This window comes from Indicator indicator, chromosome 22, assembly GCF_027791375.1.
Source record: "Indicator indicator isolate 239-I01 chromosome 22, UM_Iind_1.1, whole genome shotgun sequence".
Lineage (NCBI taxonomy): Eukaryota > Metazoa > Chordata > Aves > Piciformes > Indicatoridae > Indicator > Indicator indicator.
Window position 1 is genome coordinate 11,474,323 of NC_072031.1, and position 15,217 is coordinate 11,489,539.

The window sequence follows — 15,217 nt, forward strand, 5'->3', positions numbered from 1 at the left end:
ACAGCAAAGGAACAGGAAAGTTCCTACTTACTTCTTCTGCACAGGACCAAATCTCCACAGAGGGGTCACTTCTCTAACTTTAGAACTACTTCGTAGACCTAAATTTTGAAAATGAGAACAGCAGCAGAACTGCAATGGAGACACTGAATAAACAAAGTTATACACAATGGAAACACAGTGCTGATGACACAGTTGGAGGTTGCATCACATCATACTAGGTATGCGTGGATTAAATTAAAATTCCACAGACAATTTCCATGCCTCTGTTTCCTAATTTTCAGAGTGCTTGACTTTGCAAATTAAATCTCTTTTATGAGTTTTTTTTTTTCTGACACTGATTTGAAGAAGTGTGAGTGGATTCTAATGTTTGTTACTTTGCCTTACTCAGCGACAAAAGTTTTCTTTAAACAGCAAGAAAAACAAAACCCAAACCAACAAACCCCCAAGGCTCAATCCAAAGAAGTGCATTTTGGAAGCTTTTGGAAATGATGGGAGGTGAATCGAGGGCCACCTCGCTTTAAAATCAACAGCAACACAGCACAGCTATTCTCCAGTGAGAGGAAAGAAGGAAATACACTCCACATTCAACAACTACAACACACCCTTCCCAAATAAGAACAGAGAATTCATTTACTCAGTCGTTTCACAACAGCGATAACAAATTAACATTGTGGGCAGAGAGCAGAGAACCAAGAAGCTCCACAACCCCTAGCAAGGATCAGCCAAATTAGAGGGAACTTTTTACACTGTCAAATCTTGAGTAATTAGCATTTCCATTAGAGGCACAGTTCCAGCTTTAAGCAATTCTGAGTAATTATATTCTTTTATTTTGCCTAGAAGTCCTGACTTCAGCATTCTCTCAGGATACGAACTCTTCTAGCCAGAGCTGCACAATAAAGATTAACTCAACTAGAAGACAATTAGAGTAGGCAGATGAAGATGTAATTTGTCAGTCTGCACACACTGTTACTTCTAGCCTTGGATGCAGTTTTTATTAACACAGCAGACTGATTTAAATGGGGGGCAGAGACACAACTTTGTCCCGTCTGTAGCCATATGACTGGCTAAGCTACAAGTGACGTTGAGATCTGAAATGCAGCACTGGTGAGAGGCTTTAACTGTTCTTTTCCAAATGTTCACATGGACTCCAGATTGGAAGGGTCTGGGTGCTTTTAACCTTAATTGATATAAAAAGGAACATGACATTCTTGATCTACAAAGCCTCTTTTCACACAGATTTGTCCACATTTGCACATTGTCAGAACCAAGGTTTGGGAAAAGCAAATCTTGCCAAATCTGTCAAACTCATAAAAGGTTCTACATCTTTTTGCCTGGAACTTACCTTTACAATCTTTTTTTTTAATGAGTCCCTTCCAAAACATGTTTGCAATGTAGTTGTGCTTTTAAGCTACAAGGTATATTAAGTGCACAATGAGGACACACATTTTTGCATGATGGAGAAATCAAAAGTGACCTTATGAAAGAATACAAATTCTTCTCTGATAGCTAAAACGCAGCCATAGAGTCACAAAAAGACACTTTGAACATGCAATCCCTGGGAAACTCCTGTTTCTCCTGATGGACAGGAACCCTAACCCTAACCTAAGAGTCTCAGCTTCTGCCTAGAGTGACAGTAGTTTTTCCCAGCTGCATGCTCTCAGATAATCAGAGGGCTGGAGCACCTCTCCTATGAAGACAGACTGAAAGAGTTGGGGCTGCTCAGTCTGGAGAAGAGAAGGCTCTGAGGTGACCTTATTGTGACTTTCCAGTATCTAAAGGGGGTCTACAAGAAAGCTGGGGAGGGACTTTTCAGGATATTAAGTAGTGATAGGACTAGGGAGAATGGAATAAAGCTGGAAGTGGGGAGATTCAGGCTGGACATGAGGAAGAAGTTCTTCCCCATGAGAGTGGTGAGAGCCTGGAATGGGTTGTGCAGGGAGGTGGTTGAGGTCCCATCCCTGGAGGTGTTTAAGGCCAGGCTGGATGAGGCTCTGGCCAGCCTGATCTAGTGTGAGGTGTCCCTGCCCATGGCAGGAGGGTTGGAACTTGATGATCCTTGTGGTCCCTTCCATCCCTGACTGATTCTATGATTCTATAAAACACAATATCCAATTGTCTTTTACAAGTTCACTAAATATCAGTATCCTTTCTTTTTCTTAGACCCTTTTTGCCAACGTTTACCACGGAAGACCAGTTTCACACAGCTTTGGGCCTCAGAAAGGCTTTGACACCACATGCATCCTCTGCAGCCCCCATCCCAGCATCACCCCATGGTGCAGGAACAGCACCCAAACTGCTGCTGAACCATTGCAGAGGTTGGCAACTGCTGCGGAATTCTGCTCAGCGCTGCAGCAAGGCCCATCACAGTTACTGTGTTTGAGCAAGGCATGCTGGTCTCCAGTCTTTTTGGCTGAAAACATCATCTTCAAGAAGTCAGAAAGCATAAGTTACTTGTTACTAGTAATATATTTCCTGCTTTTAAAGATTTGTAGTAATCCATGACTGTGAAGGCTGTCAAATCCACTCGAATGCTTCTTATTGAAGAATTAGGTCTCTATATCCATAGATCCTCCCCTCCTTCCCCCATCCAAATGAAAGCTGTAATTCCCAAAGACAGCCTCTCTTCTGAAACACTACACATTTCATATAGTTGTTATTAATAAAGTATGAGCAATGTTTGCAGAAACATTAAAGAATGAGGTCAAGAACGCCGTCTGAATACAAGTGTTATTAAATAAGCCAATCAGCCAACTTCTGAGTAATTAATGTCTTTGGGTTTTACTTGAAAGCTTGTTCAGAGGAGAAAACTGTCCCATGCCAAAAGGAATGAACACAAATTAACTCTTTTGATGCCAATTAGAAGAGAAAAATGAACATGCAATATTGGCAGGCTGGATACAAAATGTTGCAGCACAGCCCTGCTTATGGCAGGGGAAGCTTAGGTGCAACCAGATGATTGCACTCCAAACACTCAAAGGATTTGGTCCGTTCCCATCTGTGCGTTATCTGAGTAGCTAAACCATTGCCATAATGCACTTGAAAACCTTAAGATACAAAAGGAAAGCTAACAAAGCTGATGGCATCTCCAGATTACTCTGTGAAGTACTAATAAGCAACTGTGTTATACAACTCATGTTCAACAGACTGAAAATGATCTTTCCCAAATCCAAATGACATACTTCTAAAGCTGAAAGTGATAGATTACAGCTGGCTGAGCAAGCACTGTACTGTACGCTCATTTTAAAAGCTGCCATTGTAAGAGACCCTCCAGGCTTTTTTGTTGGTTCCTTTGCTGCTCTTGTTAAGAGCTGCAAATCTTCCTCTTATTTAAAAGTAATTAGAGGGGAAGGTGGAGAAAAAATAACAGGGGAGAGAGGTTGATCTTTGTAAAGATATGCAGTGAGATTACTTTCAGCAGCACGTCTGTCAATCACATCTTTTTATTTCATCACCTCAAAACATGATAAATAATTGCAATTGGATAAAAAAGGATGAGTACAAAATCTGAACACTTACTGTTAGGATTCTTATTAGAAAATCCATCTTTATAACTAATTTATAGTCTCTGTATAGGACACCCTATCCCTCCTCACCACCAGACAACCATTAAGACACAGAATCACTCTCATGACAGCAGCTGCAGAACTTGTCGTATGCGCTCACACTTCTCCAACAGGTTTGGGTCTTCTGTATCAGAACCATCAAATTCCTTCATAAAAGCTTCAGCTTTCTGCACAGTCAGGTCTCGTGCACTGCCTTGAAGCCCTTGCAGGTAATCCAATAAAATGGTGAAATACTTGTCTGGAACCTTTAAAGAAGAAGAAAAAAAAGAAAAGGAAAGAAAAAATAGCTGTTTTATTTTCTTCTCTCTCCATACTCAGTCACAACCATTCCAAACCATCACCTGAAATGTAACTAGGAGGACTGCATGGGCTTTTGTGTTTGCCAACACCCATGTCTGAGGGGAAGAGTTTCTTAGCAAGGTTCAAGCTGCAGGGAGGGATGGACCATGGTGAAACCACTCTCATGTGCCCAGATGAGTGAAGCATCTGAGAGGAAACTCTCAGCAGATGTGGAAATGCTGAGCAGCAAATGCAAACACTCCCTAACAGCAAGCTCAAAGCTGTGAGGGTCATTGGAAGGAAAAAGCCACTAGCCAAATCCTACTTCTGGAAACACTTTTTAGGGTGTCATGTAGTGACAGGACTGGGGGGAATGGAGTTAAAATAGAAACAGGTAGATTCAGTCTGGATGTTAGGAAGAAATTCTTCCCCATGAGGGTGGTGAGACACTGGGACAGGTTGCCCGGGGAGGTGGTAGAAGCCTCATCCCTGGAGGTTTTTAAGGCCAGGCTGGATGTGGCTCTGAGAAACCTGCTGTAGTGTGAGGTGTCCCTGCCCATGGCAAGAGGGTTGGAACTAGATGATTCTTGAGGTTCCTTCCAACCCTGAAAATTCTATGATTCTATGATTCCATATGCAAACCTTACTAAAATCAGGGAAAATTGCATGTACCTGTCTGAGGAAAGAATTTTGCTGAAATAACCCTTGTCCCTACCCAAAAATGATTTGTTTGCTAAGACGAGATACCACCCACCATCAAGAACTTTGACTGGGTGCTTCTACAAAGGCACAGAATTTGAAAAACAAATTGAATTCAGACATATGGAAAAAATTTTTAAAGCATGCTGACTAGAACTGATAGGCTCCACTCACATCACTAACATTAAAAGCAGTTTAATCATCTGTAGTTGCATTATCCCCATTTCACTTCCTTTCTAATGAGCAAGTCACAGGTAATATTTTAGCTTATCTGGTACAGCACACATTTTAAATGATCATTACATTAAATAATCTTGGCAACAAGCTAGAAAAGACTTCAATCATTTTTATTCAGTGTTTCAAAGCAATTTATCTGCAAAAGCATTAGGTGAACAGATCCACGTTGAACCATATCTTAACTTCTGTTGTGTATTTGTGGAACAGGTTTCAGCCAATAAGAGATTTTTTTTTTTTTTGTTTTTTTTTTTTTTGTTTTTTGCTGTGAATCAGGAGATGTCAAAGTGATCTAATCTTGCAGGCATTTTCCTCCATGTTTAACTTTACACATACAGCTTTAAAAGGCATACTTTGCCAGGAGTCAAGTTAAACACACACGTAAGTATTTAAAGGATTGGAGACTAATTATTCAAGGGCTGTTTCAATGCTGCAAAGTATCAACATTCCAGAGAAGACAGAGCATCAACAGATACTCAATTTACAACTCATTTCTCCATCGACATTTGGCAGCATAACTTTGATCACTAAAACTTCTCTCGCTCCAAAAGAAGAGGAAGAGAGAATATTCCAACACTGCCTTCGCCCATCGGGGTTATTACAAAGCGATACATCAAAACTGAAGTCTGTGTTCAGCCTCTCATGCTATGGAAAAACCTTCTAATTCTTCACACAAACACTCCTGTGCTAAAGAAACAATACAGATACCCCCCAGAATATTAATATTAATTTTACAGTGACTAACACTGAAATGGGTGATACATGAAGTGCTGCTACAATGCACGAATCAAACACATTTAAACATGATGAAAAATGTTTCCATTAACCTCTTCACTCGCAGTAAACTGGGACTAATGACAGACAAAACCATTCAGGCACAAACAACTTCAGCAAGATAGTGTGCCTTTAAGCAGATGCTCTGGACTGGGTATTTAAAGCTCAGCACATTTGTATGTTTCAAACTTTAGCTCAATTATCCACGTAATTTACACCTCTTTTTCTCAGGCACTGCAGTACAGTCATCCCTCACCCTGTGGAATTACAGTTATTATTTTATCATTGAAGTAAAGTGCTTGAAGGGACAATTAAAACTCTAAACTTAGAAACACTAAGTGTGCAGATAGATATGTGGCTGCCTGAAACCCAGAAAACATTTAGCATTTGGCCCTAAGGATAAGTGGTCAAGAAGTCTGATTTTTCCTTTTTCGTACTGCTATTAGGTTTATTGCAGCAAGAGATTACAAGACAATATCCTCTTTCCAAGATAATATCCTCTTTCCTCCTAACTTACACAGAGAAAAGAGCCCACAGAAGGACTGGAATGTAGAAAGTGCCAGCAAAAAGTTAAGGAAATCTAAATTTTAGTACTCCACACACAGTAGTAGAAGAGCTGAAATTTCAGAGACTCTTGGCAAGGTTTGACAAGAAGGAACACAATCCTGCTTCTAAGATCAGCTTTTGGGCTGGCTGGAAACTGGATATCAAGACCTCCCAGCATGGCTCTGGCAAGTGGAAGTGATGCTTATGGGATTTTATTATTATTCTTTTGTTAAACTGTTTTGACCTTTTTCTTGTTTCTTTTTCTCTCACACACACATTAACCTTGCCTCTGTGCTAAGTAGCTGATACACACTGGAGCTAATACGGAAATATCCCAAAGTGAAATAATCACCATCAGCAGGAAAAGGAGGGGGGGGAAACTACAAAACAGTAGCAGGAAAAGAACAGTTATCACTTTTAAATTACTCTAATGTAACCCAAGAGTTTTCAGACTTTTTAGATCTGCAGACACCCATATATGTTTGGCAAAGCAGATACAGATATCTGCACAGAGAACTCCAGCTTAGTTTTCTCAGATGCCTTCTGAGGAAGCTTCAGAAACCCCTCCAGGGCCTTGCAGTCCAGAAGCTGAAGACAGCTGATAGAGTTCCTTGCTAAAAATGCTGTGCCAGATGACAAAGATCAACAAATGATCTAGTGCTTACTTTATACTGAACTCTGGAGAAATATATACACTGGAGGTATACAGGCTTGGCTTGGCAGCTGTCAGCCAACCACCAGATGGATTTTAAAAGGATTTTATAACCCCCTCATGTTGGAAAGGACTTTCAAACCTCAACTTAGTTCTCCCAGAGTCCTGTCTGTAAGACATGGCTTTTCAGTAGGCATCCAAATGACACCATGAGATCAAAGACACGCTCAGGAAAGAAAGAAACTCATCTCCTTTTGCGTTTTAGTCATGCTTGGATGTCCAACAGATTTTATTCTGTCATGGACAGGAAGTTGAATCTTGGTGTAAAAAAACTATTCAAAAGAAGCTGGCCTCCCTTCCCTACGGTCCTGATGAAGAAAGAGACTTCGTCATATGCTTAATTGCAAGCACTTGAGCAAGTTCTAACTGTACTGAATCTGGATGCAGATGTTAATCATTATCTAAAGCTCATATTCAGTGTGTCTCTGATTATTAAGCTACAAAAAATATATGAATTTAAATAATTCCTAGAAATTTCATCAGATTTGAAAAAGAAAGAACAGGGAAAAAACAAACCAAACCAAAACAAAATTCCTAGAAATTTCATCAGATTTGAAAAAGAAAGAAAAGGGAATAAACAAAACAAAAAGGAAGTTTCATTCAAGGAAGTTTCATTCCAGTGCTGAGAAATAAGGAGTTAAGCTGTGTTCCAATATGCAAAACAAATGCTCCCTGCAGCCAATTATTTCCCAGTATATTTCAACACAAACCCCAAAGTGAACAGGTAAAAAAACCTAAAAACATCATTCTGCCTGTAAAACAATTTCTAGACAGCTTTAAGGAGCCTACACTGATTTGGAAAGTTTGATAAAGATTTTTTTTTTTTTAACTTGAAACTAAACTTAAAAATAGAAGACAGAGAGAACAGCCTCTACACCTACAATCAAATCTGCATTCTACAACTGATCTTTTTAAAGTACTGTATTGTGTGAAAAGTTTTGCCTTCATGAAACTCTGCTTTTAATTATCTGGTTCTCCAGAAGTATTTTTAATCATAAAAGGTAATATCACTGTGCCAGGTGATTGGCTTAAGAACTGCTGAGTAATTTGGGTCAGGATGATTGGTATGCTTCAATGCTTAACTACACAGCAAAAAAATAAAAAAAAATAAATTAAAAAAAAAATTCAGCAAAACCTAACTGAATGTCAACTACATGAATCAATAACTTGCTGTGCAAACAGCTCAGTGTTTGTTCTGTTACACAACAAAATGAATGACCTGAAAGCCCCATTCAATACCATGCCTGGAAATTCAGTTTCTGGTGTTTTTCAAGTTATGAACTGAATGGGTTTCAGTCATGGTAAAAACCTAGCTTCTGCTTATACCTCATGCTTTTTACAATCACCATTGGGTTTCACTTATATTTTAATGAGAAAGCTATTTTAACATCTTGCCAGTATGGCTTAGATGGAGCCAGAGATATCTGAAGCAAGATGAGAATCCTGCTTGACACTACATGCAGAAATTCAAACGAAGGCTATGACTCAAATTCTCAGGAAGCTCCAGATCTATATAAAACATGAATCTGCTCTATTTATGCTTGGCATATATCAAGCACAAAAATCTAGCATACACATCAGAATGATCATCAATGACTAATTGCAAGCATTTTGGTTCAAAAGGAAGTAATTGATTTATAAATTTGTATTAAAAAAAAAAAAAGGAGAAAACTGCCTGGCTAGCAGTAGCAACTTTTGGTCAATAAAGAGTAGCTAAAACTAATGTACAAAACTTTGCATCATATTTGTCCTGAGAAAAGGCAGTGCTGATACAAACCTTCTCTTTATCATACATGTGCAAGAGAAGCCAGGTTTGTCTTGTCTTCTGAAACTTCCATTCTTCTGGGTTTTCAGACCAGCTGCAGCAAATTAATGAGACAAAACAAATAAATGACTTCAATGAAAGACTGTGTGACCAAAACATTCATTATTCATAAAACATGTCCTACAATGACTCCAAGTAATTTTGCATGCACAACATGGGGGTTTCATGACATTGTGTGAAACAGATGCTAGCACATATTTCATAAGGGTGTCAATAAAGGTCACAGGGGATGGCCACCTGATTTCTGTGCCACACCTGAAAGGTTTAAAGGAAGACATTATGGCAAAGAATTTTATAAACTTTCATCAGAAAGCATTGATTCCTTGAAGTTAAAAACCAAATCCCACTCCTCAGCTTGAATCAGTCCTTTACCAGAGATCATTGCCCTCATTTGATCCCTGACAAGTGAGCACCCCAAATCCTTACCCCAGCTACACAGACACTTGGGTGTTTGGGGAGGTGGAGTGGATGAGGAATTCAGACAGCTGGGTTTCAGAAAGTTGGTATAGCACAAAACCCTGAAGTTTATATGAAACTAAGCAGCTCTAAAGGACTGGAGAGTCATGCTCCTCACTCATCTCTACAAAAACTAAAGCTCATCACAGAGCTTCTGTTCTAGAGCATAGAAAATTAATTTTTCAGGAAGAGACATTTTAAAGCTCGGGTGACTTAAATAGTGATGCTTAGAGGACAGAAGAATTGTGTGTGTGTTTCCCTCCCCCCAGCAACTCTGATTCCAGTATTCAGCTCAAAACTTGAGGCTGCTTCAATATTGCTTAAAGTGAGAGAGTAAAAGAAATTATTAACATCTGCAAATGTTCTTGGGAGTGTTTAGCCAGCAACTTGTAAATATGCAACATTTTAGCTGGGTTTAAATGGCACTTTTAGGTACCTCTTGAACATGATTTTACTGTTGCTGTATTAGGGTTTGTAATAAGAAAGAGATGTTTATTTCCATTAACAAATAAGCAAGCTATCAAATCTCACTAGAAAATTAAGACAGCTTTTTAAAAGCATGTACTTGAAAATCAGCAGCTTAACAAAATGTACAAAATTTGTCAGTATATGGAAACATTATTTAAAGACCCAGGAAAAAAAATATATGAGCAAACCCAGAAAGTTTTCACTTATTTGATTTTTCTCTAAAGAAAAACAAGTACCCAGAGAGCAGCATGCAAGATGTCTTTAATGTTCCAGCTTGGTTTACACAGCAACAGAGAGCAGAGAAATCAATTGAGAAGCCAGCTGGGTATGAGAATTAGTATTGTTTAAACACTGTCAAGTCTAATAAAGCAAAAGAGTCCTCATATTCAGTGAATGCTGCACCAGCAAGTACATTGTTCAGACAATTCAATTGAAGAGAAAAGAAAAAAAAAAAAACAAGACCAGAGATTTGTACAGAAGGGCTTGATGGAAGTTCTCTGCAGAAAAACCCCAAAAGAAAAAAAGTAATTATCTTGACTGTAAAATTCAGAATAAAGAAAAAGCAGCAACAACTCATTAGGGTTATCACTAGCCAAATTCAATTGGAATGCCTATTAAGCAACATGCACAGTAAAAATCAGACAAATAACAGTAAACCAGGAAGGACAAACAAAGCTAATAACAACACCACCAAATTAAATCCACAAATGGCTTGATTTAAAGGTCTCTTTGGGGATGCTGTCAATAAATAGGCACAAGTTTACAAAACAAATATTGCAGGAAAGCAGGAGCCTGAAAGCTACAGAGTCCAATAAAACAAAATAAATAAAAATTATTATGGGGAAAGCATCCCTCTCCCATCACCACCAACCTAGAAAGCAAAGTACTGGCAAAATAAAGAACCCTCAGCCCTTGATGCCATTTGGCTTTGCAGCAAGATGCCCAACTGGGCAGCAACAACTATCAAAATGAAAACACCTGTAATGAAGGAGCCAACAGAGAATGAAGTCAAAAAGGGTTTTCTTGTGAGTGCAGTTTCTGGGGCAGGCTACTTCCTCATTTTGTACTCAATTTCTCTGTTTGCCAGGCAATAAAAGTCCTTTTTTTTAAAAAAAAAAAAAAAAAAAAAAAGACATCAAGAATGGTGCCTGCTGTTAAAAGAAACTCATTCTTTCATGAGGTCCATCCTTCTGAGCAATTCCATGGCAGATGTTATAAGAAATACAGTAAGTTTAAAATTCTCTGTCATGTTAAATGAGCCTGGAAGCAGTTTGCATCATAACCTTTGCCAGGTGACAAGAACAAGCTGAATGACAGACCTGTGACTGCATCCTGTGAAACCAGCATTCTCCTCAGGAAAACCTTTAACACAGATTTTTTATTTCCTTAAACTATACTCTGTATTTATCCATTTGTGATTCTATCCATTGCTTAGACACACCACACAGTACTCTGAATATTTTCCTCTCTGCCTATTTTGTTTCTGTCACTTATGCTGTCACCTGAGTACTGCTGGGCATTAACTGGAAAAATACAGCCTGATTTCACTAATCTCCTATAAAGCTTTAGGATGTTAAAATATCTTTATTGCCTGGTTTATAAACAACTGAGACCAACAAATGAGTGCACTATAAGGTTAATTGCTCTTATTAGTCTATTACTAAAACCATATGCTCTCTTCTACACGTTTAGGCAAGCCACTATACTCCTGCATGTAAGATCCCACATTGACTTTCACTCTAGGGAATTCTCTTGTAGAAACAAACAAAAGTTTCAGCTAGTCTTCCTGAAAAGTTTCATTCCGTATACATTATAAGCAACAAATACTTAAACAGAATCAACTGGGGGAAAAAGAGAAGAAAAAATGGAAGAAAAAAGAGAAGAAAAGGGGAAGGGGAAAGGGAAAGGAAAGGAAAGGAAAGGAAAGGAAAGGAAAGGAAAGGAAAGGAAAGGAAAGGAAAGGAAAGGAAAGGAAAGGAAAGGAAAGGAAAAGGAAAGGAAAGGAAAGGAAAGGAAAGGAAAGGAAAGGAAAGGAAAGGAAAGGAAAGGAAAGGAAAGGAAAGGAAAGGAAAGGAAAGGAAAGGAAAGGAAAGGAAAGGAAAGGAAAGGAAAGGAAAGGAAAGGAAAGGAAAGGAAAGGAAAGGAAAGGAAAGGAAAGGAAAGGAAAGGAAAGGAAAGGAAAGGAAAGGAAAGGAAAGGAAAGGAAAGGAAAGGAAAGGAAAGGAAGAAGGAAAAAAATGTAGGTTTGTGCTCATTATAGCACTGGAGCCTCACAAATAATTTCTTTTGGCTTATGCTCTGTCCTATCAGAATCAAATGCTAAATGAGTATGATAAAAAAACCCCAAACCCAGTATTCTCCTTAGCAGATTATGAGTATAGTCATACTTCCAGAAAATGCTCCCAAGTTTTTAACTGGTGCTCTACCCATGTTTGTATCAAATCCCTGTTTCTCTCCCTTCAGGAAAATAGGCCTTCTCTTGACCTTCATTCCTATCAGGCCATGGACAAAACACTCAGGATAATGGATGCACAATCTTTAAGACAGATAATGTGGCAGTGGCTCCCTGCAATTGGACCCCCCAACAGTTCCTGAAAGAAAAGTTTTCCACTGATTCCTATGACGGCTTGTTTCCTACTCCTGTAACAGCTTCCAAAACCTATGGAAAGTATCACTCCATGGCAGAGAGCTATCTCCTTTTAGCAGAATGACATAACTGGTATATTTTTAGAAAGGCTCAACTTTTAAACTCAAAAGTTAAAGCTTAGTAACACAAGAGAGGTCTCATTTTGCTGTTTATATGCAGATAAGCTTCCTTGACAGAGTACAGCAGTAGAAAAGGCTTTTCCTTTGAGTGTTTCAATATACAGAGTAAGACCAACTGCAATATAGTTTAAAAAAAAAAAAAAGAATTTTTTAATAGACATCACAACCTCTTCCACACAACCAAATCACAGCTAACTTGGTAGCCTTTAGAAGGATCTATGTCCAGCTCTAATATAAGCTGCAGACTTGGATGAAAACTGCACACATGTAAAGGATGCATTTTGCCAGTATGCCTCAGGCTAATTTTCAATATATTGTACAATCTCTAATTGCTTTCTTCGCACAGTTAATATTTGAATCTCTCTTATGAGTATTAGCTCATTGGAAAAAAAAAAAAAAAAAAGCAAACCCAAACACATTGGCTGACTTTAGTTAAAGAGAAACTGAGAAACTTGACGTTTCTCTTTTATGTTTACACAAATGATCTTCTTAAATGGCTTTGAAACTGAATATACAGAGGAAGTTAATCAAATTAATTACATGGCCTAGGGAATTTTACATTTGGGCTTTTGGATTTTAGCATAAGAGTATGATGTAGAAAAGCTGCCCAAGATTCCTACTGCTCTATCTCATAAATGACTTCTAGTCTCGGCATTAAAATAATCTCACACAAATCTATTCTCAAAACACTGGAATATGGGCAGGGCAAAGAGAATGCAACTGGTAGTGTGGAAGCACTCTCTGGGATGTCCTCATAGGAAGAGGAGGGGAGGGAATAATAGAAATTGGTTCCAGAAATACAGTAAGAGGGAGAAAAAAAAGAAAGAAAAAAAATCCCAGCACATTATTGTCACAAATTGGATTCAGGAAGACAACACAATGCAACTGCTTAGACTGCTGGGGCAGGACAAAACACTACAAAGCTGTCATAGTTATTACATAATCTCCTACATGTAGAAAAGCACTGGGCTAAGAATCAACCATTTTGCTCAATCAGCTTGAAAAGATGATTGGGTAGGAGACAAGTCTCAAGAAGCCAGAAAGACAGACAGATAGACAGACATGTGTCTGCTGGTAACTTTCCAGAAGACAAGACAGCACTGCTGCCTGCCAAATGCAAGGACACCTGGACTCACCTACATCTACTGCTCCAATTTTGTGTCATTGACAGTCCTGCCCACTTTAGATACACCTTCCAGCCTGGACATTTATCCAAGGTAAAACAGATTGCCACCAGATTTAGATCTCCCCAACACAGAGCCCAGGCTTAGCATCAGGGAATTAAATTTGAAAGGTTTCTTCAGCCCTGAGGACTAGGTCAGAGTGCAGCCTCTTCTTCCAATCCTGTGATTTATCCAGGAGGACCCTTATGATTTACTCTCTCCAGCTTCACTGAATCTCAAAGGAGGGACAGAGGAACAGATCTGGTCCATGACACTACCTTCAAGGCTACACTGAAAAGCTCTGTTCAACACATTAACAGCAGCACACTATGACTCCATACAACAACCATCACATTCTTCCCACCTCCTGCATCTGGGTATTTCTGGTTTGATACACTCAGTTATTCCTCACCCTGAAACCTGTCTTTAAGCATCACCTGTGTTCTTCTACATGTCCCACAAGTAAGTCCCACAAAAGTTCACAGGATCACAGGATATTAGGGGTTGGAAGGGACCTCTGGAGATCTTCAAGTCCAACCCCCCTTCTAGCACAGGTCACACAAGAACACATCCAGATGGGTCTTGAAAGTCTCCAGAGAAGGAGACTCCACAACCTCTCTGAGGAGCCTGTTCCAGTGCTCCATTACCCCTACAGTAAAGAAGTTCCTCCTCATGTTGAGGTGGAACTTTCTGCGCTGTAGTTGACATCCATTGCCCCTTGTTCTATCAGAGGGCACATGATTAAGGTTTGAAGGAATCACGCATGTTATTCCCCAAGGGCTCTACAAACAGTGCAAAAGGATCATTTCTGCACTCACTGCTCTATCCCTGAAATATGGATAACAGGTGCTTCCTCAATAAAGAGCAGCCATGCTTGAAAAAATTCCCTCAAAGAGATGTCAAGCCTGGCTGAAACACTTGGCACTAGAGTGCTCTGCTGTGATCTTTTCACTATCCAACACATACAAAAGCAGTGACTTTAAAATGCCATGCTCTTATGTTTAGGGCAGCTCACTGCCCTTAGAAGGTCTGAATTTGGAAACTCTGAATACTGGTATCAAGTCAGCTCAGCAGTGAGAGTGTGACACCACATATGGCTAACAGGTGAGCTGGGAACCCAGCACTTCAGAGAGGCTCCCTGGAAACACTGAAGGAGCAGAAACTTGGCATAAGCTTATTCTTGTGGGAGAAGAGCTGTTTTATAGATGGAGCTTTTATATGGATCTATAAAAAAAAATCTGTGGATGTGGATGGAAGTTTTATATATGCCCTATAGTGCACGGAGTGAAGCAGGAATTTTTTGTCCAGTTGTAACACATCGGGCTGTTTAAAGGGAAATGTAAAAGTGTTTATTTTTATTGGGGGTATTCAGAATTTCTTCTGTTTCTCTCAGGGGCATTTAAACAGACTTACTTTTGAAAAGATTGGCTTTGAATGTCTGTCTCTGTCAACACCTGCATGCCCAGAAAGCTGCCTTGCAACGTGCTTCAGTGCTCGCTGCAAGAGAAGAGGAAATCTCATCAAGCGTCTCTGATGCTAATATCCCTCATTTGGGAAATAAACAAACAAATACATAAATCCAACATTAAACTTCTAAATAGATTATCAAAGACTCGACTGGGATGGCTGTAGTTAAAATTTTAGACATATGAATCTGTGGCAGCAACTCCAATTCCTGAAGAAAGTCAATATATTTATACTGATATCCTCAAATCCAGTTTGGAAGCTAATT

At 39.2% G+C, this 15,217-nt stretch overlaps 1 protein-coding gene across 1 annotated transcript in view; it reads right to left on the minus strand.

The window, feature by feature from the left end:
- Positions 1 to 3,625: 3,625 nt before the first annotated feature.
- The window catches only part of C22H7orf50 (chromosome 22 C7orf50 homolog), a 35,923-nt gene continuing 24,331 nt past the window's right edge, over positions 3,626 to 15,217 (minus strand). The window contains exons 3-4 of the mRNA XM_054391329.1: positions 8,585 to 8,666; positions 3,626 to 3,808 (exon numbers count right to left, since the gene is read on the minus strand). Of these exons, the coding sequence (XP_054247304.1) occupies positions 3,626 to 3,808; positions 8,585 to 8,666 (265 nt within the window). The remainder of the gene's footprint in view (positions 3,809 to 8,584; positions 8,667 to 15,217) is intronic.